Below are 24523 nucleotides of genomic sequence, written 5' to 3'. Positions count from 1 at the left end.
CCCCCCCACCCCCCCCCCCCCCCCCCCCCCCCAGGGACGGCGAGGTGGCTGGAGAAACACGTGACGTGGCGGACACGCGAGCGGATGAGCTTCCGCGACGCAGGGCTCGGCATTACATCATGTACATCTTCATCTTTGATTAAAGTATGAAAGCCACTTCCCAGCAGCTGCTATTGACGGGCACCGGTTCTCTCGGAGACAATCTGTCAGCTGTCTTGATTTATCTCACCAAAACCTGCCTGTCGTCTTACATCTGGTCGTGAATTCGCAAAGTCCGCCCGTTCCGATGATTCCGTTACAAGGGACCCGTGCCACAGCTTCGTTTTGACAGCCACGAACGTCCAGATCGACATCAGCCAGACAGTATATATCGCCAGGCTTCCGTTCATCAATAAGCCAACCATCGAACCATCTGACACCGCAGACGCATGAGGGATCGGCAATGACACACGTACTGCAGGGACTCTCGACGCGACCGCCACTCAGCAGTCAGGATACGTGGACGGCCAACGCTGCATCGGAAACCTTGGACGTGGATGGCGCAACGAATTTAAAATCTCAAGATGATGAGCACGCAGGAGAGTCACGAAGTCAAAGCACCACAGCTATTCCATCTGATGACAGCGGCTCAGAAACGCAGTTGGTCGAAAAGCCAGGAAGCAGGAGAAAGAGTATCCAAGTTGTGCTAGAGCAATCAGGCAAAAAGGGCGAGTATACCTTCACGGCAAAAGATCCAGTTTTCCAAGAGGTTTTGCAGTCCGGGCTGCGTCGAGAGGCCGAGAAACTGAGCGGAAAACTCAAGGGCAAGCCAAGAGATCTCGTCTTTACGCAACAGTTTACCACATTCGACCGTCAAAATGCTTCCGCTGCGCATTCTCCATTCCATGGGTTTTTCACGTTATTCTGGATCGCGATGGCTCTGCTGCTTGCGCGAATAGCAGCAAAAAACTACAGGACCAAGGGCTCCGTATTTGGGGATGCAGAGATTCTGCATTTGATGATCGACAAAGATTTGTTTGTCATGTTGACAACGGATGTGGTAATGTGTGTGGCGACCAGCTTCGGCTTCTTTCTGCACAAGGCCATAGCCAAAGACTATTTGACGTGGAACGGCTCAGGCTGGCTTATACAGTCTCTGTGGCAAACATTCTTCACATGCACCATTATTTGGGTCACCTTCTGGCGAGATTGGCCTTGGACCCACACCGTCTTCATCGTTTTACACGTCTTCGTACTACTGATGAAGCAGCACGCCTACTCTTTCTACAACGGTTACTGTATGTCATGTGGTCAAACTTGGCAAGTCTTGAGCTAACTATCAACAGTATCACGGGTGTATAGACGACGCAACCTGTTGCGCGAAAAGCTACACCAGCTCGATGACATCAAAGCGAAAGAGGGCCCAACCCAAACTTTTCCTCCGCCTGAGGCGCTGACAGCCTCTGGTGTCAACAGCCCTGACCAAGGCGAGTTGACACAGCGAAGAAGTGTTGGCCCGAAGTACTCGACGAATCTCTCAAAGGAAGAATCGGAGATTGCATCTATTGGGCAAGCTATTGAAGCTGGAAGCCCACTCGATCCAGAACAAATTGAAGCCTTCCGACGCGTGCTCAACACTGAGATCACAATCCTTGACGAGGAACTTCGCGGAAAGTGTACCACGACGGACAACGTCTATCCAAATAACTTGACGTTCTATAACTTCGCGGAGTGGACGTGTCTCCCAACGCTTGTCTACGATCTAGAATATCCTCGCCAGGAGCGCATAAATTGGTGGTATGTCGCCGAAAAGTCGGCTGCCACTTTGGGAGTCATCTGGGTCATGATTGTCATCTCGCAAGCATACATCTACCCTGTGGTCGTTGAGACTGTGCGGCACAGAGACGCTGGCATGTCACTGGACGAGCGGTGGAAGGAGTTCCCGTGGGTTGGTAAGTGTTGCACTATCAAGAAATGATGAAGTCTTAACTAACTAGTCTGCCTAACAGTATCCGATATGCTCTTCCCCCTCCTCATCGAACAACTTCTCAGTTGGTACGTAATATGGGAATGTCTACTCAACGTACTGGCAGAAGTCACCAGGTTTGCTGATCGAGGTTTCTACGGCGCATGGTGGAACTCCGTGTCTTTCGATCAATACGCTCGCGACTGGAACCGACCCGTTCACAACTTCCTGCTTCGACATGTTTACCACTCTTCAATCTCTTTCTTCCATCTGTCCAAGATGCAGGCGACGTTCTTTACCTTCCTGCTGAGCGCTATCGTGCATGAGGTCCTTATGTTCTGTCTGTTCAAGAAGGTCAGAGGGTATCTGTTTACATTCCAGTTGACACAACTACCATTGGCGGCGTTTAGCAAGACGAAGTTTATGAAGGGACGGGATACGTTGGGGAACATCGTCTTTTGGTTTGGTCTCTTCATTGGACCCAGTGTCATCACCAGCCTGTACCTAATCGTTTAGAAGTACTAGTACGTGGTAGATTTAGAGGTCTCTTCATTGATTATTACGCAATTTGCCTAGCGCTGACTTGTGTTTCTCTGATTGGGACTGAGTTATTCAATCTTCTGAAGTACTCGCACCCTTGTTCTTTCCCTCTCTTAATACTTCCAACACCCGTCGCGTCAGCCTGTCGCGCTGACTGACATCTATAGTGCCGTATGCATCCTGAGATTGCCGGAAGATCTTGTTCTCCCACCCATCCCCGACGTTCGGCTTCCCAGAATCTTGCCAGCAATCTTGCACGGTACCTCCGATATTCTTGAAGAAGCCTTCCAACCCAGCCGGTCCGCCGCCAGCATGATAGCTCTTGAAAGGCCCAGCAATCGCCCATCGCGGCCCCATACTACTCTCCACAATGCTATCCAGTTCCTCTACTGAGACGACTCCCTCGTCGACAAGATGAACTGCTTCGCGTAAGAGTGCAAACGCCAGTCTGTTCGCCACAAAGCCCGTTGTTTCTTTCTTGATATGTATTGGCACTCTTCCACGGAGAGTCCAGAACTCCTGCGTTCGTTGGATGACCTCTTTTGATGTATCTGGCGATGGAACAAGTTCCAGCAATGGCATAATGTGCGGTGGGTTATACGGGTGCACTACCAATAATCTCGATTTGTCCTGCATGTCTTGTGCTTGCTCTGACGCCGGTATTCCGGACGTGCTACTCCAGAATAGAGAATGCTCAGGCGCGTGTTTCTCTACATTGGCCCATAGTTCTTTTTTGAAGGCTAGATTCTCTGGACCTGATTCCTGGATGATATGTGCGTCTTCCACGGCTGATTCGAGGGATGTAGCGATGCGAATGTTGGATATAGCGGCTGCTGAAGGCTCTTCTGCGAAGAATTTAGGTAGGTTCTCCTTGACGTATTCATCGACATTTGACCGGGTATCATAGATGGTGAGCTGAGAAGGGCCAAGTAGGTGTGACAGGTGGAACGCGGCGAAAGATAGACCAATAGTTCCGGTGCCAATGAGAGTGATCCTGAGGTCTTTGTTGCTTTCTACCTTCAGGATAGGGTCGTGTTGCGATTCTTCTGCCTCGGACATTTTGGTCGTATAAGTAATGTTTCGCTCTGTCGGGTCGTAGTACGATGTGTGCAAGCTGCAGCGGCCACAAGAAGCTACTGCATCTAGACTTTATGTGCAAACGATTCCGGTACTCCGACCGAGTCTCGAGACTGTAACGATCTGCTGTGTGACAATGATGCGGCTCTTACCTACCCTGGCTTGGATGTTACCCGGGAGAACGTCAGAGGGCGTGCCGATCTTTGCTGTTTTCGGATGGCTCGGTTGCTGCTATAACCCCGCCTTGTACCTATCCCCGCTCCACGATCGACTCGAGTGGTGCGAATCCGATAGGAATGGGCGCGCCGAGGAAGGATGATAACGGTCACCTATTAGAAGACATGGACGCAGGATTTCCGCTTGTAAGTCGTCCCTTGTCCTGATCCGTTGCGACTTAGGCATTTGCTTCCTCGTATCCACATCACCGATCATAAGGCGCGCCTTGCTTTGTAGCTGTTGACGAGCTGATTGTATCAACATGGTGATCTTCAAGTCAAGACAGCCGCCCATCGACTGTTCGTTTCCACTAGTCGCCACGAGACCGCATTGCTAACACTGATAGTGCCCACCGAGCTAACAGATTGGGACTGGCTATTCGATTCCGCCTACTCACCCATCAACAAATATGCACCAAATGAACTTGCTGGATTTCAAAATGCGATTACGAAAGAACGTGTGAACTGGGCTGATGTCAAGAAATACTCGACGTACATCTCTACGGCGCTTGTCAAGAAGTATGGTCTTAAAGAGGGCGAAACGGTGGCGCTCTTCAGCCAGAACACTGTGTGGTACCCAGTAGCCATGTTCGCGGGACTCCGTGTGGGAGCAAAGATTAGCGGTGCTAGCCCGGCATACAATATCGAAGAAATGACTTTTGCGTTGAAGACTGCGGATGCAAAGTTTCTTATGACGACGCCAGGTAGTATGGAAATTGCTGCGGCAAGTGCAAAGGCTGCAGGTCTACCGCAATCGAATGTTTTCTTGCTAGAGGGCGAATTGCCGGGATATACCACCGTTCAAGATCTGATCCGTATGGGAGAGTCGTATGGCGAGTCTGGGCAGACACCAGCTTTCAAACTACCGCCCGGTAAAAAGAACAAAGACGTCTGCGGATTTCTGTCCTTCTCGTCAGGAACGACCGGATTACCAAAAGCTGTTATGATCAGCCATCAGAATGTCATAGCGCAATGTCTTCAAGTTCAGCAGATTACGCCAACAAACCAAAAGAAGATCATGGCCGTACTGCCGCTTTTTCATATCACCGGACTGGTCCACCAGATGCATCTCCCTGTTCTTCTGAATGCAGAGGTCGTCATGCTCCCGCAGTTCACGATGGAGAAGATGCTCGATGTCATTGTTGAGTATAAGCTGAGCGAGCTGCTGCTAGTTCCACCGATCCTCATCAGACTAGTGCGCGATCCTTTGGTCGACAAGTACGACCTTAGCCATGTCACACGCTTTTCTTCTGGCGCAGCTCCGCTCTCAGAAGAGATTATCCAGCAGCTCCAGAAGAAGTTTCCCAACACAGGCTTTAAGCAAGGATATGGCATGACGGAATCGTGCTCGTGCATCACTGCGCATCCACCGGAGAAGTTCTCATACAAGTACGCGCACTCTGGTGGTGCAATCGTAGCCTCCACCGAGGTCAAGATTATCAAAGACGATGGTACTGAGGGCAATGTTGGCGAAGATGGCGAAGTGCTGGCTCGTGGTCCGCAGGTCGTCATGGGCTATCTCAATAACGAGAAGGCTACTCGCGACACTTTCGATGCCGACGGTTTCCTCCATACCGGTGACCGAGGCGCTATCGATGAAGAGGGTATGATTCACATCTCTGATCGCATCAAAGAACTCATCAAAGTAAAGGGCATTGGTGTCGCGCCGGCTGAGCTCGAGGACTTGCTTCTAGGCCACCCGAAGGTCGAAGACGTTGCAGTGATGAGCGTGAAGGACGATTACTCTGGTGAGCTTCCGAAGGCTTATGTTGTCTTGAAGCCAGGAACGGAGGAGAGTACAGCTATAGGAAAGGAAATCATTGAGTATGTCAAGGAGAAGAAGGTGAGGTACAAATGGGTAAAGGAAGTGGAGTTCATCAGCGAGATACCGAAGAGTCCTTCTGGTAAAATACTAAGAAGAATTCTAAGGGACAAGGAGAAGAGTGGGAAATTTGGGCTTGTTGTCAAGGATGCGACAAGGGCAAGGCTTTGAAGACCGAAGACTGCGCCACAAGTAGTAAAGATAGGCTGGTTCTTCACGTTGTAGTATAATACAACACAAAGCAAACGGTACCGTTTTTCTATATCTTTGGAAGTCGTGACGTTTGGTTATACCGCAAAGGAGATGGTGGTGGTGAAGATGACAAATGACGTGTGAGGGGTCGGCGTTGTGCCCCTCCGACGGGGTTTTGGGCAAAAAAAGTTCCTCCCGAAGGTGCAATTCGACATTTCTAAGCAATACACTACGAGGACTCATATAACATCGCGCATACTGCAGTGCGCATTTTGTACACGTCCTGTACCTACTATTCCCCCTGCAAAAATCGTTATCGAGCAAGCCCACAACATGTCAAGCACAAACCCCACGTCGAACCAGCCTCAACACGACGAGGACGACATCGATGTACACGATGTAGACAACACACTTGATGCCGAGGAGGCCGACGAAATCGTAGAGGACGATGGCGACGTTCCCATGGACTCAGACGACGAAGGCGACGAGGGTCGTCAAGAAATGCAGATGGAGATCAACTTACAAAACGACTCGGTCGCGCATTTTGACCAACACAAGGACAGCATCTTCTGCATAGCGCAACATCCAGTGCACCACGAGATCATTGCCACAGGAGGCGGCGACGATGTCGGCTACATTATCGACGTGTCTTCGGCGGCAGCAGTGCAACCGAGCAGCGACGGACAACCCACCGAGCGCGACGGCCTGAAGAGCATCTTCACACTAGACGGACACAAGGACTCGGTCAACGCCATTACATTCACTCAGCCAAAGGGACAATTCGTAGCGACAGCTGGCCTGGACGGCAAATTGCGTGTTTGGCAGGGCGTTCCTGACGGCAAGAAGTGGAAGTTCCTAGCAGAGGCGCAGGAGGTTGAGGAGATCAACTGGGTCGCCCCGAACCCGTCGCCCGACCACCCCAACGTTATTGCGCTTGGCGCGAACGACGGCTCGGTATGGGTGTACCAGATCAGCACAGAGAAGAACAACGAGCTACAGGTGCTACAAGCTTACTACCTCCACACTGAGACCTGCACTGCCGGCACATGGTCGCCCGACGGTTCCCTCCTCGCTACCATCTCCGAAGACTCGAGTCTGTACGTGTGGGATGTATTCGGCGATGCTGCCTCCCAGGGTCTCACAGCGACTACCGACTCGCAAGCTGTGGTTGGTCTGACAGGCCTAGACGAGCGTTTCCGTGTTGAGGGCGGACTATACTCTGTCGGCATCCCGCCATCTGGCGCATTCGTCGCAGTCGGTGGCCCCGAAGGTCAAATCCGAATCGTCGGTCTACCGCGCCTTTCCCTCGCCGCGCCCGCCCAAGCATCAACATCGTCGAGTGGTGGAGGCGCAAAGAATAAAGCTGGCGGAGGCAAGCAGGCTGGTGCCAAGGGCGGTGCGTCATCAGCCGGTCAAGCTGGACAGATCCTGGCCAGTCTCCAGGCAGGAAGCGACAACGTCGAGTGCATGAGCTTCTCGTCCGCGCCCCTCACCCTCATGGCCGCCGGCAACGTCGACGGCTCCATCACCCTCTTCGACACCGCACATCGCTTTGCCGTCCGAAGGCGGATAGAAGATGCGCACGCCGACGAAGAGTCCCCACAGGCTGTTGTCAAGCTCGAGTTTGTCGCCAAGGAAGGTCCAGGAGGTTGGTTGCTGACGAGCGCGGGATACGACGGTGTCCTGAAGCGATGGGATGCACGAGGCGGAACAGCTGCGGCTGGAAAGGGCCTCGTGGGCGAATGGAAGGGACACAGGGGAGGCGGTGAAGGAGGAGGTATCATGGCCTTTGTACAAGGAGCTGGTGAGGCAGTTGTCACAGCTGGCGACGACCACGTCGCGCTAGTCTTCAAGACGCCCATCTCACAGTAGACACTTTTCCAGCTCAATGTTCAGGAAACACTATCTGACCTGGTATACACGAACATCTCACTCACCCATACCGTTCCGTGTGCACGTTATCGGTTCCTGGCTACCACATACAACACAACGCCGAAAACCCGAATCAAACAAGTATGAAACCACCTACCCAAGCACGACCGAACAATCTCACAAACACGTCTGTATGGCCCCGGGTAACGCCTCCACTACCATCAACACTCTTTCCATAAGTTGCTTCATCTGGTAGGTACTATTGGTAGCGGATATAGCTTGCTGGCGGTCGTGTTCTAGATGTGCTACACGCTACGGGGCAATGCAGGGCGTATGTGTGGGGGAGAGGGGGGAGTTTGAGCCATGGAAAGCCTGTGAGAGTACGGATGTGCGTTACTAAAAGAATGGATATCCACGTCTTGCACTACATGAACGCACTAAGGGAGAGGTGGGAAGTTTGAGAGAGCTGGTTGTGAGGGGCAATTAGATAGACTAAAATGGTACATTCAATTACACTAACAGTTTCGGTATCTGTACAACTTCGAGTGCTTGGGCAGGACTACGTGTGGATACCTCGCCATATCGACTTGACTTTTTTCGTCCATAATACAAGGGGACACAGCAATGCCCAATAACAACTCAACATTCTCTCTCGTAGATAAGATTGTCAACCCAATCTATTCATGAAACCAAAAACACGGCAAGTCGTCGTACATCACGGGTGCAGTACCCGTCTTCCCTCCTTCGCTTAGGCATCTGGAGAAGGAATGGATCGTCCAACGGCACATGTGATGCGCGGCACAAACGTCCGCCGCGAATCCCGTACAGAGGAGCAACAATGAACCCTGGAACATGTTGTCTAGACCAGCAACGCCACTCTGTCGCGGATGTAGCTACTGTGAGCGTAGTAAACAAATAAAAAAGGCTTTTCTGTTAGGGCAGTTTTTCGTAGGATACGGGCAGTTGAGTTTGGTAATGCCTTCCAAAAACAGAGGCACCGTCATCTCGCTTCCCCTTCCCCTGCTACACATGTCGTTCTCAAACGAGAGATCTCCGCGGCAACCTCATCCGCCGAACCTTTTTTCTTTCCAAACCAGAAAATCCTCTTTCGGACCGAAACGAGGAGCATTACGCGAGATAGGAGAATGGGGTGATATGACGCAATAGCAAGACCCCGTTGTCTCTGTCTCCAACGTGTCCGATGCACGAGGGGCCAGAGACCAGGAAAAGATGCGGAATTCTGAGCACGCTAACCCAGGGCGAGGCAGTGGCGATTATCCCGGACATCATGCCCGTTGAGCAAATTTGAAGATCGCTAGGCGATAAAAGCAATTTCTCCGTAACTAATGGAGGATCACTCAGCAGGAAACTTTGTGCAGTTGTTGGTACTGGCGGAGACGAGCTGAGGCTTTCGTCATAGCTGAATGTATGGTTCACCTTTCGCTACCATACGAGAACACTACAGACCAATTGCGTTTTGAGATGAGCACACAAAGTTCAACTTCATATATGTGCATGAATGGTTTGTTCCTACAGCATACTCCTAGGAAACTTCCGCGATCGAGCATATGGCTCACCGGTATGTATCTATGACATGTACCTGGCAGTCTCCCCCGTTGAACCTCCACTATATTGTGAATATCTGCCGCTCGCTCTCGGCATTAGACATCATTCTTGTGGAGCTAGAGAAGTCAGATAGGTTCACCATGTACTATGGACTCGGGTTCTCTGTGGGGTATAGATTGCTAGTTTAGGTGCATGTATGTCCGGCATGAACGGGGCTGCCGCGCGGGACAAAGGACCGTTGTAGAAGGCCCGAATCAGCCTGTGGTACGCAACGCATACTAACGCTGACAGCAATGAGGTACGCGAAAAGTTGGTTTCTTGAACAGTGTTGGACTTCGTGTGCTCCGGAGAGACCTTCCGGGAGCCAATAAGAGTGGTCGTTTGATACGTCATTCCTGGTTGCGGCTGACTTGACGTGTGACAAGAAGTGGGGACTGCTAGACGTAGCGGGTAAGCGAGGCGCGATCAGAACGACAGGTCGTGGGGCAATAGGATGCGTGTTGTTGGGACCTGGATCGGTCAGGATGGCCAGGGAGGAATTGCAGACCATCACACCACAAGGAAGACAGTATGTTGATCAAGGTACTCGTTGATGTATAGCCAACTACTTGAGAGAGATGTCTAGGTAATGATCCCTCCACATTTTGCTTTATTATGTGTAAACAGTAAACTCGTAGGCGGTGAAATATCTATCCCACCTCTCGTTCAAACGCCATGTCATCAGTCGTGGCTACTGCAGCTCAAACTAGCTGGTCATTGCAGCAAATGCAATAAAGAAAAGAAGAAGAAGCTTTTAGTTGCTCAAAGTAGGGCAAGGCCCAGGGGTATCGTGAAGTGATTGGAAGAAGTGAGGAAAACTTGCAACCCAACAATCTACACTCAGTATCGAAGAAGTCAGGGTGGTGTGGGATGCGTTAACAATAAAAGGCCTTGAATGCGAGAATGCTCAAGTTGGCTTCCTATGCCTCCAAATCATCCATGTCTTCATCAGTAAAGTCCTTGAGGAGTTCGAGGCCGCCAAAGTCATCGGCGTCACCGGAACTCATGGATCCCATACTGGTCTCCCGGACATGTTGGTGAGTGGTGCTGGGGGAAGCCATGACGGGGCTGTGATTGCTGTTGTTGAGTCGTGGGTTGGCGTGGTGGCCAGGCATACCAGGTGCAGGTGCATCCATACCGAGAAGGCCGCCAGCACATCTCGCTAGGTACTCGTCGATGGCCCAGAAGCCACAGCCAGCGTGGGCCAGTACTTCGTTCTTAAGATCAAGGACTTCCTCACGTAAGAGAGCGACATTCTCCTTGAGCATCTTGTTCTTTGCAGAGAATTCGCGTGCGCGGCCTTCGAGGCTGTTGATGTACTCCTTCTTGCGCTGCCTGCACTTGTGAGCGGCGACACGGTTCTTCTCGAGATGGGTCTGTCGGGCAGAAGAGACTTGGAAGGGATAGCCGTCTGCAGTGTAGGCCTCAATCATCTGAGGTTGCGACTTGGGCCTGCCCCGCTTGCGCTTCGGCGGCTGGGGGTTCCCGTCGGCATTGTCTTGGTGTTGCGGGACGGCGGCGCTAGGCAGTTCACCGGCAACCATGTCCTGATTGGCCGAATCATGGCGACTAGGGCGTTGTCGCTTTGCGGGCGACATGTGTGGCGAGGGTTCTTGCTTGGGCCTCAGAGCGGTCTCATTCCGCAATTCGTCGACAGGAATTGAGCCTTCGCGATCTTCGCGATTGGGTTGAACTGGGGAGTGTTCTTCTGGCGGGGTGACTTGACCATAGCGCTCCATTGTGGCGTGTGTAAGCAGGGAAGGTGGAATGGAGAAGGGCTGCTGGGGCGGCATAGAGGTGGGATTGCTGAAGGCAGTCGCCCACTTGGCTGGCTGTGGGCTTGCGTTGGACTGTTGCATGGCAGTGAAAGCATCGCCAGCCCAGTCGAATGAATATGACTGTTGGATTGCTGTCATGGTGGATGGCGGTGTGTGTTGCTGCTGTGAAGTGATGGTGATGGTGTGGTGTGGTGTGGTGGGGGAATGTATCGTGCAGCCTGAGGCTGGGGCCTTGTTATAAGTAAGAGGGTAGGCAATTGCAGAGCGGAGAAAAGGACCGAGAAAGGGTAGATGAACGTTGGTTTCGAAGGAGCAGATTTGGGCAAAGCGGATGGGGACGGGGAGGTTAAAAGTACCGCAGAGGGAAGATCGCCTGGCATGGGAATTCAAACAATGGGGGCTTTGGCAACATGCGGAACTGAGGAAAGCGATTTGGACGAGCAGGGGCAGGGACAGGGGGTCATGCGATTGGTGTGTAGCGCGCCGAGTTACGTAGTGCGCCTTCCAGATCGACGATGTGTAGGGTAATCGTGGCCCAGCCCACGCCAGTATGGGAAACGCAGGCTTGGATCTCGATCCTTTTGTCGCAGCCTGCAAAGCTTTCCCATCTATCGATTTGCACTCCGTGCTGACTTTACTGTCTTTTGGATATGCGCTTGTAGTGATGTTGTATCCATGCCTGCTGGTGGTCCCGCTTGTTCTCCAGGTGGCTGGCTTCAGTCCTCTCCCGACGCCGTCGAAAAACCAGACAGGCCAAGGTGCGGATTATTCCCGGTCATAGATGGCTCTGCCCCGAATATCTGTCTGCATAGTTTGCTAAGTTGCTAGAGAGTTTGCGCAGCCCCGGGCAGCTATCCCGAATCGTTCCCACAGCACAAGACTGGGCCAATGACGATGACGTTCCAACGGCTCGCTCCGCGGGACAGGTCGACGGTCAACCGTCACGCTATGGCTCCACATTAACCGTCCATGGCCATCTTCATGGAAACTCGCTCCTCGCCAATCAGCGCGACATCTACCTGCTGCTCCACCTCAGCTTGAACCTCGCGAGAGCTGAACGAACATTGTATCGAACACCATGCTAATCAAGCGTTCCCAACTCCAACTCTCAATCACAGACGCCTTCTGCGCTCATCCTTCCGCATAGGTGCTAGCAGGTACCGGGGTTGCCAGTTAGCCAAAACTAACACATAATACGTAGCGCACAACAACAACAGGCCGCAGTACTTTGCCTCCAATACGCTTGCATGCATTCTGTCGATCACTAGGAGTAAGCCCGGACAAGGTTCGCCGCCTCCGATGCAGAAATCGAGACATGGATGGAAGTGCATGGAAAAGCCGTCTACTCGCCATGGGGAAGTTGCAAATTGCCATGTTTTGCTTTGAAATCCGATCAGACCCCGCCCCAACCAAGCCATTTTTGCATCATCGTACATTAGCTCCATGTTCCACCTAGATGCCGCTTCACTCATCACCCTGCAAATTGACGTATCATGCTCGGAGTACGCTCGCTTCATGCCTTTTCCTACCTATGCAGTTGACCACGCGGAAAATATCTCGTAGCACTTCACCGCAGCCTGTAGAAAGCCGTTATTGTGGTTCCCAGCCTCTTCCGTTCCCCACATAAAAGAGTTTTACGAAACTGGTCCTTTGTCTATCGTATTTGCCCTTCGGGTAAATATGCCGTCGGCGGACACGCCGCGTCTGAGTGCCCGGGCAAACTGCGAAGTGGCATTTTTTGTACTTCGTAGTACCCTTCCTGGCATGCCCCGCTGTCACTTCCATGCTGCTGAACCCTAATTGCAGACTGGGGAATTGTGGGTACCGTACCTAACTTTAGGGCTGCCCAAATCATTACCAGAGCTGACATTGGATAGTGGGCTTTTGATCAACGGCCCAAGAGTTTCCGCTCAACGTCGTACGCCGTTGCGCCGCGCCTAGTTATTGGCCGACTCTTGCTACGGTGTGATGCTTGCAGAAGCCATCGTATGGCGTGGGTTATTTGGATCTTCTGGAGGGATCGACCTCTGCAAGACAGTCCAAATTATGCAAGAACCATGGTCTATGGGCACGACAGTGTAGCTCGAAAGATGGGTATGAAACCTGTGCTGTGTCTGCAACAGAGCTGTGTAGACCTCTTCCAATTACTATATCGCCTTTATTCTTGTGGCCGCCTATGGAATGTTGCGTGGATGTTACACTGCCGTTGGATGTGGAAGATGAGCTATTTCAACGCTGGGATAGTACCATCCCAGAGTCGCAGAGGTATTCGATCTGAGACGAACAAGTGAAAGTGACAGGAAACCTTCTCAGTGAGTCGATAGATGATGAAGAGGTGACGATGAGACCACTTAAGCATAGAATGCTCATAATGTTCCTCGTCGCAATCATTTGGATCGAATACAGATGTCGATATCTGCACTCTACTTCTATGTAAGCCTAGCGCTAAGCCACACAGGCATGTCTGCTACAACGTTGGAGGTTTTCGTGACGACGTCACGTGGGGTGATTGATGCGCGGAAGACGATTGGGGTTAGCATATCTTGGCAGGAAAGCGCGACGCGCACCGCGTCGTCGGTGCAACAGAGGGCAAACACGAGCTCACCATCACCACCGCAACCCCGCTATGTCCTGAAGTTTCCCATCGCGATCGCATACACATACTATACGCGACCGCCAATTCCACCCGATCCGATCTCTCGCGCGCCGTGATCGCGCTCCACCGCCGCGATGGGATACATCAAGCAGATAACGATCCAGGGCTTCAAGAGCTACAAGGAGCAAATGCAAATCGAGCCTTTCTCGCCCAACTGCAATGTCGTCGTTGGTCGCAATGGATCTGGAAAGAGTAACTTCTTTGCCGCTGTGCGCTTCGTGCTGGGCGACGATTACCACAACTTGGGCCGTGAAGAGCGTCAGGCGCTGCTACACGAGGGATCTGGTTCAGCCGTCATGTCAGCATACGTGGAAGTATGCTTCGACAACACAGAGGACCGCTTCCAGACTGGCAAGCCCGAATTCTTCTTGCGCCGGACCATTGGCGCAAAGAAAGACGAGTACTCGGTCAACCGCAAGAATGCTACCAAATCCGAGGTCATGCAGATTCTTGAATCTGCTGGCTTTTCACGGTCAAACCCATACTATATCGTTCCGCAGGGTCGTGTTACGGCGCTCACCAACATGAAGGATTCTGAGCGCTTGAAATTGCTGAAAGAAATCTCCGGTTCCAATGTATACGAAGAGCGACGCGCAAACAGTTTGAAGCTACTAGCCGAAACAGAGAACAAATGTTCCAGCGTTGACGTTGTAATTGAATCCATCAACGGGCGTCTGAATGAGCTCGAGGGTGAGAAGGAGGAGTTGGAGGCGTGGAGCAGGAACGACAGGGAGCGCCGGTCGTTGATGTACGTACTGAAGTCGCGCGAAGAAGCCGATCTGGAGGCCTTGATCGAGAACATTGATCACCTCGAGAATCAGGGTCGTGAGATGAAAGAGAGCAACGAGGCAGCCTTTGTTCAAACCGAGGCCGACATTGCGCAAATCGACATGGACATCAACCGACGCAAAGGTGACCTAGACGTCCTTCGAGAGGATCGTGTGCAGTCTGAACAGGAACGCAAGTCGGCGACACTGGAAAAGGCCAAGATCGAGCTTGAGCTCAAGGCATTGCAGGACAACCAGTCAGTCACCCAGCGAACGAAGAAATCGCGGGACACGCAGATCAAGTCGCTCCAACAGCAAATACGCGCACGAGAGGCGGAGCTCAAACAGCTGCTTCCTCAATACACTGCCAAGAAGGAAGAGGAGGAAGCTGTCAGATCGCAATTGCTTGAAGCTGAGGGCCAACAGAAGCGGCTGGAGGAAAAGCAAGGTCGTACAGCATTCTACACGACCAAACGACAGCGAGATGACGCATTGCGTGCTCAGATTGAGGCTGCCAACGCCGACCTTAGCCGCCGCAAAGCCGTCCTCATGCAGACCAACGAGGAGATTACTCAGTTGGAGAGCGATGTCGAGCGTCTTGAGAGTGAGATTGCTGAACTCAGGTCAAACATCGAGAGCGAGGGAGACGCCAGTGTCAATCTTGCGGCCAAGGTTGAGCAAGCGAAAGACGCCTACAAAGCTGTACACGATGAGCAGACGAGTCTCTACCGAGAAGAAAACAGAGTCAACACTCAACTTACAAACTCACAAGCCGAGCTTCGGAAAGCGGAAAGTGCCTTCTCCCGGCTACTTGATCATGGCACAAGCCGCGGGCTGGAGTCTCTCCGTCGGTACCAAAAAGAAGGAGAACTGGAGGGAGTACATGGCACCATTGCAGACCTGCTCGATGTCAGCAACGACTACAGGGCCGTCACTGAAGCAGCAGCTGAGGGTGCACTCTTCAATGTTGTTGTAGATAACGACGAAGTGTCCACGAGGCTGATTGACAGGCTTATCAAGGACAAGGGTGGACGTATCACTTTTATTCCTCTCAACCGCATTCGGACTCATGACTTGGACCTTCCTGCGACCGGCGACATGCAGCCGCTGTTACCGAAGCTGAGGTATGATGAGAGGTTCGAGGATGCTTTCAGGCATGTATTCGGCAAGATCGTGGTCTGCCCTGACCTGACTGCCTGCAAGAAGAACGCAAAGCAATACAACGTTCGTGCGTATACTCTCGACGGAGATAACGCCTCACGGAAGGGACAGTACCGAGGTGGTTACCACGACATGTCTAAGTCAAAGATTCGGGCTTATCAAGCACTGGCCGAGATCCGCACTCAGCACGACGAGTTGCAGCAGCGGAAGCGGGACATTGCTATGGAACTCGAGCAAAAGCGTCAGCAGCTTACCGCAGCACTAAGCGAGGTTCGCAGACGGGAACACGAAAAGGACAAGGGCGAGAACAGCTACGCGCCCATGCGAGAAGAAGTACGCGTGAAGCAGAGGATTCTGCGAGATACCCAGGATAGCCTCGCGAGGAAACAGACAACCGCTTCGTCATTACAATCAACAATCAACCAGCTAGGCGCGCAACAGAGCGACTGGGAGGCGGAAATTGCTTCCAAGTTCGAGAAGGCGCTGTCAAACGATGAGGAGCAGATGTTGATCACGTTACGGAGCACCGTGCAAGACCTGAGACGGCAATTTGCGCGAACAAAAGAAGAGCGTGCCAGGCTTGAAACCCAGAAAGACGAGGCTGAGCTGGATCTCAACGAGAACTTGCAGCCAGCGCTGGATGATATCCAAATACAGCAGGGCGGCGCAAGCGGCTCCACTGGCCAGTCAACCCGGTTACGAGAATGCGAACGAGCACTAGATGCAGTCAATCAAACCATCGCGAACCTTGATCAACAGATACAGGAGATCGACGCCCAGATCGAAGACATCCGAGCCCAGTTGAGCGAACTGGAGGACGCAAGAAACGAAAAGGAGACTAGCAATCGACAGCTAGCAAAGACAATGGCGAGACAAGAGCAGGCCATGTCCAAGAAGGACTCGGATCGTAGCCGTCATACAGATCGATTGGCAGAGGTCAAGCGGGATATCCGAGATTTGGGTACTCTTCCTGAAGACGTTGATCGGAAGTACACTCGATGGGACACTACCAAGGTAAGCCGGATGCTGATCTGTCGAATCCGCATATAGCTAACATTTCGAAAAGGTCACCAAAGAACTTACCAAAGCCAACCAAGCCCTCAAGAGCTTCGCACACGTCAACAAGAAAGCTTTCGAACACTATGAGAACTTCACACGCCAACGACGCACTCTTACAGAACGCCGCGCCGAACTCGACACATCGCGCAAATCCATTGAAAACCTCATCGACGTGTTAGACCAACGCAAAGACGAAGCCATCGCCCGAACCTTCAAACAAGTCGCCGCCGCCTTCGGCGAAGTTTTCCAACAACTCGTGCCCATCGGCCGCGGCCGCCTAATCATCAACCGCAAATCCGACCGCGATGCACGAGGAGACATATCAGACGATGACGACATGGAAGAAGAAGAGACACAAGGCAAGAAGAGCAAAGTCGAAGAGTACACAGGTGTCAGCATCGCCGTGTCCTTCAACAGCAAGCACGACGAGCAGCAAAAGATTGGCCAACTCTCTGGTGGTCAAAAGTCGCTCTGCGCACTCGCCCTCATCTTTGCTATCCAAAAGTGCGATCCTGCACCCTTTTACCTCTTTGATGAAATCGACGCCAATCTCGATGCGCAGTACCGTACTGCTGTTGCGCAGATGCTGGAACGATTAAGTGGTCAGGGTGGTAAGAACAAGGATGGAGGAGGCCAGTTCATCTGTACGACCTTCAGACCTGAGATGGTGCATGTGGCGGATCGATGTTATGGTGTTACCTATACGAACAAGACGAGTAGCATTGATGTTGTTGATAGAGAAGCGGCGCTTGAGTTCGTCGAGGGTATGCAGAAGGCATAGGCATGGCCGTAAAATGCGAAGCCTGCAGGAGAGAGGATAGGTAATATGGAAGCTTTTTCCAGATGTCAACGTCTCAGATGGCGGTTCGGTTTGTTTCTTTGATATCAAGTCTTCATGATGCATGTATATGTTTGCGACTGGGAAAGTAAGAAATGCGTTTTCGTGTATTAGGTAGCTATATTACGCAGTCTCTACTTTGCTGTTCTTCCACATCCTACCTTTCTCTATCCCACCAACGCTGATCCAATACTTGAAACGAGTTCCTTCGTACAGCGTCAGCATCCTTTGCGATTCCTGCCCCTTCCCTTCCTTTCTGTATAGATTAGAGCCTTCCACCACATATGCTATACGGATTGTTGCCAAGAGCGCGAAGCATATTTCAGGCTCTCTGCATCGCTGTTCCACGAGACAACGCCTTATCCATTCAAGTTCCAAGGAGTTGGCTTGATCGTGTCCCTTCTTGCGGTGATGCGTGCAGATGCGGTACCTAGACCTATCCTAATTGGACGCGAATTCCTCTTTCCCTTAGTTATGGTATCTGTGTAAGTGGATCTCGTGCCGTAAGAGTTCGTCTCGAGATCGGACATATCGCTGTACATCGTTGTATGCACTGCTCCTGCGACGTAGCGTGACCCTTGTGACGCATGCGCTGCGAAAAGAGCAATTCGTGTCGAGGATCGGACTTTACTAGGGGGATCGCGAAGTATGACATTCGCGATCTAGCCGGGTTCCACTCGATAGGGCGCGGGAGGCTCTTCCGGAGCTGCCTGTGCTTGTGTTCGACAACAGCGAGTGTTCTGAATCGAAATTACTCAGCGCTGCCGGCCTAAGCCGTCAGATGTTTTTTTGGTACTAGATGTCGCCGTATTCTCTCTAGTGCTAGTACGCTAATGCCGGACATGGGCTTATTGATCCAGCGCTCGAAACAAGCAGTAGCTTTTTCCCTCTGGCTAGATGCAGGAGAATGTAGTGCTACCAGTAGTAGAGGCGTGGCCATACGCATGTATGCAAAACCGTTTGTGTAGGTCTGCAGATACTGTGAAGCTTGCAGTATGATCGAATGTTGATGTGGTATCGTGAATAGAGAATCCGTACATCGTGACATAACGATGCAAAGAAGAATGCGAGCTGCGCTGAAGTATGCAACGGTTAGAGCCGTGAATTCGTCGCGGAATTGTATGGCTCCAGTCGCGACGTCTTGCCAGAAGACCGGCGTGTCATTACTTGCTGCTCCACCTGCATACTCAAGCCAGAGCTCTTCGATATTGGTCGCGACCTCCGTATATGTCTCGGGGTCAATAGGGTGTTGTGACGCGTCACTTTTCTGTGCAGCGTTTTCTTCTATCAGGTAGGATACATGGCTCAGCAGTCTCTGGAACACGGGTAGTCGGATGTATTCTAGTGACTCGTACAAGATTCGTTGTACTTGAAAGGGTGTTTCTTCGCCATCCCTAGTCAGATTGATGAATACTATCTGGGTCCGGAGATGGTCTGCATAAGAAAGATGGGAGGTTAGCCTATACCCCAAATTTACCCGTATGTGAGTGCTTACAGAAGATCTGACATAATGCCCCTCCTGAACATTGTTTTGGTTTGGTCACTTCAAGCATCCGGACAGCTCCGTAGATGTGTGAGCGATATGCTTCGGCATCTGTAGCCTGGATAGCCTCGAAGAAGCTGAACAGGACGCTCGTAGATACCATATGTACTGTAACTTCATACTTGTTCTGTGGCCGGGAAATGAGTCGATAGTGTGTCCGTAACGCTTCGCCGTATAGTTTCCGAGAGTATTGCGTCAATGCTAGATTGTCAGTTTCGACAGCACAGTAGACAGATGCCGTAGCTTGTACTGCCAATACCAACGCTTCATTCGTGCCATCTGTGGTCAAGACAGGCAGGCTATGCAACCAAGTACGCCGATTCCTAATATCTGTCCCTTCGCCATCGGACGTGAAGTATGCCAGGAAGCGTGCGTAGAATGACTCGGTCACAATTGTTCGTTGCGAGATCCGATACAATGGCAGGCCATCACAACGCATCCGAGCCTGAGTATTGAGTCCCGAGCTCCTGATCAGTGCCTTTGGCTTGCGCTTTTGCATTCCATTCTTTGCAATGTTCGTCATGTCTACGAACAAGGGTCCATATGGAAGTCCAGGACATTCGCGACCAGTGCGGATGCACATTAGACATTGCGGAACCGTCGCATCGCACCTAATGCGTTTCTTTCGACACACTGCACATGACTTTGTTCTTGAAGGCATTGGAAGATCTCGAGATATTCAGAAGAAAAGAGTGCATGGTATAGGTGTGGGATGCTTTAAAGTAACCCAAGATGTTCACGGATTGATGCCGAGCCCCATTTTACGCTAGCCGGGATTGGTGAGCTAGCAAAAATTTCCAGAAGTGGAATAACGCGACTCACATTTGAACATCCCCTGGGCAGGGCAGAACTTGGGTCATTCAGCTCTTGTTTGCACCAGCAAGCAAACCTCGGCCGTTCTATGTGGCCGCTGGGTTCTAATGTGAACTCAAGGCGCTATAACACATGCACATCAGACAGTGTCGCTAAAATTGCTAAGCTAAAGTCACCTAGGTACCCTGGAGCGAGACGCATAGGCTGCTGCTCTGTACGATCGTGATCGAGCGAGGATTGGAGAATCAGTCGCAACCCAATAGTATCTGGCGTTACTTCGCATACCCAAGCAGAGCATCGCCTGCCCCGTAGCACGAACATGGACGTCCGAAGGCTGGCCCAAGGAGGTATAGAAGTTTTTTTACAAGGTGTACGGAATGCCTCTTGACAGCACGCAAAGTCTGTGAGTATTTGCCACCAAATTCGATACCCTGATGACCATAAGCACTCCATCTAACATATCTGCAGCAATGAATAGAAGCGAGGTATTCCTGGTGGGCATGACGTGTATCATCGCGCATACTGCAAAATAGCGCGCTGGGTACCTACGTACGCTCAAATAGCACGCCGACCCGAGGACCTTCTCAGATTCCCTCCAGGTTGTTTATGCTGTGTGTCTTCTGGATCCTTCGTACAGTTTTTGTTGCGATAATCTGACAGCCGGGGGTGCCATGCCGGCTCGCAGGCCTCTTCTGCGGGGCCATTCGCTGCCCTGCCTCGAATCTCGATCCCGGCTGGGCAATACCCGCTTGTATGTAGAGCCATTGCTAAATCCATCCAACTTTATCTGCCCACCTCAAGACCGCAACACGACGCTTTTTCTGATTGTGGACTGACATTGCAGACCCTGATTGGCGGATGGGTATCCGCCTATCATCCTTCTGAAAGGTGTAAGTCTCATCCCCCAGTAGCGGCACCTTCACAACCACCCGTTCGCGTTTACAGAAGTGGACTACCTCTTGTCTGAATCGTCCGCCAGAGCCACTCAGCGCTGTGCTTCTTCAACTACTGTGCGTCACCGGGTCCCTTCGCGCGCCATACCGTCCTGGAGACCTGTTTCCCCTCATACCTCTAATACCGTACGAGGTCTACGGAGACCTTGCCCGGAACTCAACACGTGACTTATTCGCTTCTTTGGAAGCGGATTTATGCGCGAGCTACATCTGCATTGGCAGTACGGGTCCTCTACTGGTCTCCAATCGTCGTCAGCCTGTGATATGCAGCAAATCCCACTTGGTCAGTCCCGCGATGGACAGGGTAGGAGAACCGCGATTCAAAAGACGGCGCCGCAGCAGGGTAACGAAAACTCGGAGAGATTCGACAAAGAAGAAAGAGTGTCAGTGACTCCACTTCCCACACCAAGACGCTATATTCTAACCCGTTCTTTTAGGGCAAGAGCATGCAAAACGTGCCGCAGACGAAGTACACAGCCTTACTCGTCCGCACTCAATTGCCGGTGCTGACAAAACCTTAGAAGTCAGGTGTTCTGGTGATACACCGCGTTGCGCCAACTGCGAACGCGGCAACTTGGTGTGCGTGTACGATCCAGCACGGCGAGATCGCCTAGGAGAGTATGTAAAACTAGACTCCTTACTTGGCTACATGTATGCTAATTCTACAGGGCCATGCGGCTGAACAAAAACCTCCTCAATCTCCTGAAAGACCTCAAGGGGCGCGTCGATGAGGAAGATAGGAAGATCATCAATCAGACATTACACGATGTAGGCGACCCTTTGACCATCTGGTTTCCTATCATATCCTGCAAGGTAACCGTTAACATTACTTCCATTGCAGGTAGAGGATGATTTGGTCTCGTCGGGTTCATTGCAGTCCGTAAGAATGCGGGGAAAGAGACCGCGCGATCATTCACCGACACGTCAAGATGAGAATCATAGTGACCACGGAGAGGCCTTCGTGACGGCCTCGGTGGGATCCAACGAAGACCTTGACTTCCTTGATGAAGATTTAATGCGTGATCCGCATGCAAGAGAAACCGGCTATATGGGTCAGAACTCTGAAGTCCAATGGCTACGGAGCGTCCAGCGCCAAGCAGAACGCGGCAACACAGATCCCCGTGGTCAACGGTACGGCCCTCCTGGTGCGAGTACTGAAGCGATCGATGAACGATCCGACGCTCTACATGAACGGAGGCAGAATGCTAGACCAGGATCGATGCACCATATCACGGACGCGACTTTCTACCTTGACAGCGACGACATCGAGATTGACATAGCGGTGGACCCTAGGGAGATGCCAAGCCCAGAGATCGCTGAGAAGTTCTTTGCCTGTTACATGGACACTGTGCACGGTACATTCCCACTCATGCCTGCCAATTTCGAGGACCAGTTTCGCCGCTATATCCAAGCTTCTAAACATGGGCACCCGTTTTTCGTACCCGACGGATGGCGTGCAACCATGAATTTGCTCTTCGCGATTGGCGCAAAATATTCACACCTTGTTGGCGCAGAGTGGAGAGGCGACGAGAGGGACCATCTGATATACATGACAAGAGCAGTCCAGCTTCTGGGTTTGAAAGACACTCTGACCTTTCTTGCAGCTCCCAGCCTAGACAAAATCCAAGCTGTGAGTTCCCATTGGTCCTATCTGCTGAGAACTACCTAACATGCACTCTCAGACAGGAACGTTGGCCTTTTACTTCCTTGTAATTGGGCATGTGAGTAGAGCATGGATTATGATAGGACTTTCTATCAGGCTTGCCTTGGCGCTCGGTCTGCACTTGCGCAACGAGGACACTTCATTGAGTGATTCCAGGAGGGAGCCGCTAGTAAAAACATGGTGGTGTTTGCACTCAATAGAGTGTCTCGTCTCTTCTATCACCGGCCGTCCTCCAGTCATCGGGAACGAGGATTGTACTGTATCCTTGCCACAACAATCCCCCGAATCGCCAACCCGACAAACATCTCGCATTCGCACCAACTACGGCTCGCCTCAGACTACGGCAAATAATAGAGCTTCCGAGTCTAGCAAACGGAAGACAGACAAGAACCACTATCTCCATACGTATATTACCCTGACTATCATTCAACAAAAGGTCCTTCTCAGTCTGTATTCACCTCGAACTGCGGTACAATCTTGGCAGGTACGTGTACTTTTCCTCCAAATGGTTTTTTGCATTCCCAGCGAACAATTTCTCATACGAATCTATGGCCATCTCCTGACTAGTATGCCTACAGTACGTTCAAACGAAAATCACGGAGTTACTCAAGGAACTAGAAAACTGGGTGCAGACGGCTTTACCACCTGAGGATGCCCGTCCCAGTACTCGGACTCAACGATCCGATCTCAACCGTGAGCGGTTCCTGCTCAGAATCTACTATTGGAGTACGAAAGTTCTTATTACTAGACCCTGTCTATGCCGAATCGAACGGAGGATAGCAACGGAGAGTTCGAAGTCCATGAACTTCAACACCGACACTGCCGAGACTTGTGTCGAAGCAGCTCGACAGATGGCAATGCTGTTCCCCGAGCAGCCAGATACAGGCTTTATCTACTCCCAGGGGCCATGGTGGGATGTGGTTCACATCAGTAAGTCTATCATGGTTGAAGTACTGTTTCATTAAAGCTGACTGTCGTCACGTTAGTTATGCAAGCTTTAGCCGTACTTCTGCTCGAGATGGCCTATGAGGGCAAGCACCTGAAAGACGAGAAAGCCGATATCCTTGCGTGTATCAAAAAGATGATACGCTGGCTTCGGGCCATGAAAGCGAACGACCCAGTTGCAGCTCGTGCTCACGATGTCGTTTACAAGATTCTGAATAGCTGCGCTCCAGTTCTTCGGGAGCAGGTGAAGGAGTTGATTGACGATGATAGTAATTGGACCTCGCAGCCTGCGCAGCCGGCCCGTCCCGGTGCATCCTCTACGTTTCAGTCACAGTCAACTTCATGGGATACACCAAGCGGTACAGGTTTCTCGGAAGAGATGCCGCCAAACTACCCACCCCCACTATCCCATGATCATCTCGTGGATCCGCTGCTCCAATATCCTTTACCCACACAACAACCAACACCTTCTGCTTTTGGTAACCCATTCTTCACAAGCTTCGACCAAGGAGTGCCTATTGTTGAAATGCAACAATTGTGGTGGCATTCAGCGCCTTTCAGTAATCTGGACTGGGATGCTTCCGAGATGAATCTATCGCAGCAGCAGCTCATGCAACAACAGATGCAGCAGCAAATGCATCACCAGATGCAACAGGGCGATCCCATGGAGCTAGAACATGAAGGAGGCGATTTTTCGGAGCCGCCTAGTTAGCAGTTGGGTGAAGTGATGACCCAAACCCATTTCTCTTGTCATCGGCTATGTAAGGGACTCTAGATGTCCGAACAGAGGTAGCTTAGTTCACGACACATACACGGAGACAACCCAGTTAGAACTGGTTTCCACTCGAAACAGCTTCTTTCATGCATGTGGTCTTTGTGAATCCTCCATTTCATCCATCCCACTCTCCATCGACGGTCTGCCAAAACTTGACAACGACTTAATTACACGTGTAAATCAGCGTGCCTTCTTGTACTGCAAATCATCGACGTCGACTTACCTCGTTAGGAGACAAGGTCCTGTAGAAGACGAAGCTCCGATATGCTGGATCGTAATCGTCCTTTTCATCTTTTTTGAGCTT

The 24523-nt window shown here is 51.6% G+C and overlaps 7 protein-coding genes across 7 annotated transcripts; 5 read left to right on the top strand and 2 right to left on the bottom strand.

Annotated features, from left to right (window-relative positions):
• Window positions 1–442: 442 nt before the first annotated feature.
• On the top strand, window positions 443–2461 carry J4E82_006758 (uncharacterized protein; the record flags this gene model as incomplete). Its single annotated transcript, XM_051733013.1, has 3 exons — window positions 443–1277; window positions 1326–1931; window positions 1989–2461. 3 exons carry the CDS (start codon window positions 443–445, stop codon window positions 2459–2461), a joined length of 1914 nt encoding a protein of 637 aa, XP_051587227.1.
• Window positions 2462–2557: 96 nt separating this feature from the next.
• On the bottom strand, window positions 2558–3544 carry J4E82_006757 (uncharacterized protein; the record flags this gene model as incomplete). The annotated part of the gene is made up of 1 exon (XM_051733012.1): window positions 2558–3544. The coding sequence occupies one exon, from the start codon at window positions 3542–3544 to the stop codon at window positions 2558–2560; it is 987 nt and encodes a 328-aa protein (XP_051587226.1).
• A 496-nt stretch (window positions 3545–4040) lies between these two features.
• J4E82_006756 (uncharacterized protein) lies at window positions 4041–5770 on the top strand (the record flags this gene model as incomplete). Its single annotated transcript, XM_051733011.1, has 2 exons — window positions 4041–4077; window positions 4125–5770. The coding sequence occupies 2 exons, from the start codon at window positions 4041–4043 to the stop codon at window positions 5768–5770; spliced, it is 1683 nt and encodes a 560-aa protein (XP_051587225.1).
• A 354-nt stretch (window positions 5771–6124) lies between these two features.
• Window positions 6125–7701, top strand: J4E82_006755 (uncharacterized protein; the record flags this gene model as incomplete). Its single annotated transcript, XM_051733010.1, has 2 exons — window positions 6125–7595; window positions 7676–7701. The coding sequence occupies 2 exons, from the start codon at window positions 6125–6127 to the stop codon at window positions 7699–7701; spliced, it is 1497 nt and encodes a 498-aa protein (XP_051587224.1).
• Window positions 7702–10188: 2487 nt separating this feature from the next.
• Window positions 10189–11184, bottom strand: J4E82_006754 (uncharacterized protein; the record flags this gene model as incomplete). The annotated part of the gene is made up of 1 exon (XM_051733009.1): window positions 10189–11184. One exon carries the CDS (start codon window positions 11182–11184, stop codon window positions 10189–10191), a length of 996 nt encoding a protein of 331 aa, XP_051587223.1.
• A 2592-nt stretch (window positions 11185–13776) lies between these two features.
• Window positions 13777–17470, top strand: J4E82_006753 (uncharacterized protein; the record flags this gene model as incomplete). The annotated part of the gene is made up of 2 exons (XM_051733008.1): window positions 13777–16644; window positions 16697–17470. The coding sequence occupies 2 exons, from the start codon at window positions 13777–13779 to the stop codon at window positions 17468–17470; spliced, it is 3642 nt and encodes a 1213-aa protein (XP_051587222.1).
• A 3561-nt stretch (window positions 17471–21031) lies between these two features.
• Window positions 21032–24156, top strand: J4E82_006752 (uncharacterized protein; the record flags this gene model as incomplete). The annotated part of the gene is made up of 8 exons (XM_051733007.1): window positions 21032–21219; window positions 21274–21305; window positions 21358–21454; window positions 21505–21604; window positions 21678–22466; window positions 22519–22983; window positions 23078–23429; window positions 23486–24156. 8 exons carry the CDS (start codon window positions 21032–21034, stop codon window positions 24154–24156), a joined length of 2694 nt encoding a protein of 897 aa, XP_051587221.1.
• Window positions 24157–24523: the final 367 nt, after the last annotated feature.

The sequence above is a fragment of the Alternaria postmessia genome (genome assembly GCF_024291825.1).
Source record: "Alternaria postmessia strain BMP 2775 chromosome Unknown scaffold_41, whole genome shotgun sequence".
NCBI lineage: Eukaryota > Fungi > Ascomycota > Dothideomycetes > Pleosporales > Pleosporaceae > Alternaria > Alternaria postmessia.
Note: the sequence above shows the minus strand (reverse complement) of the source record. Positions and strands in the feature narration are given on the sequence as shown.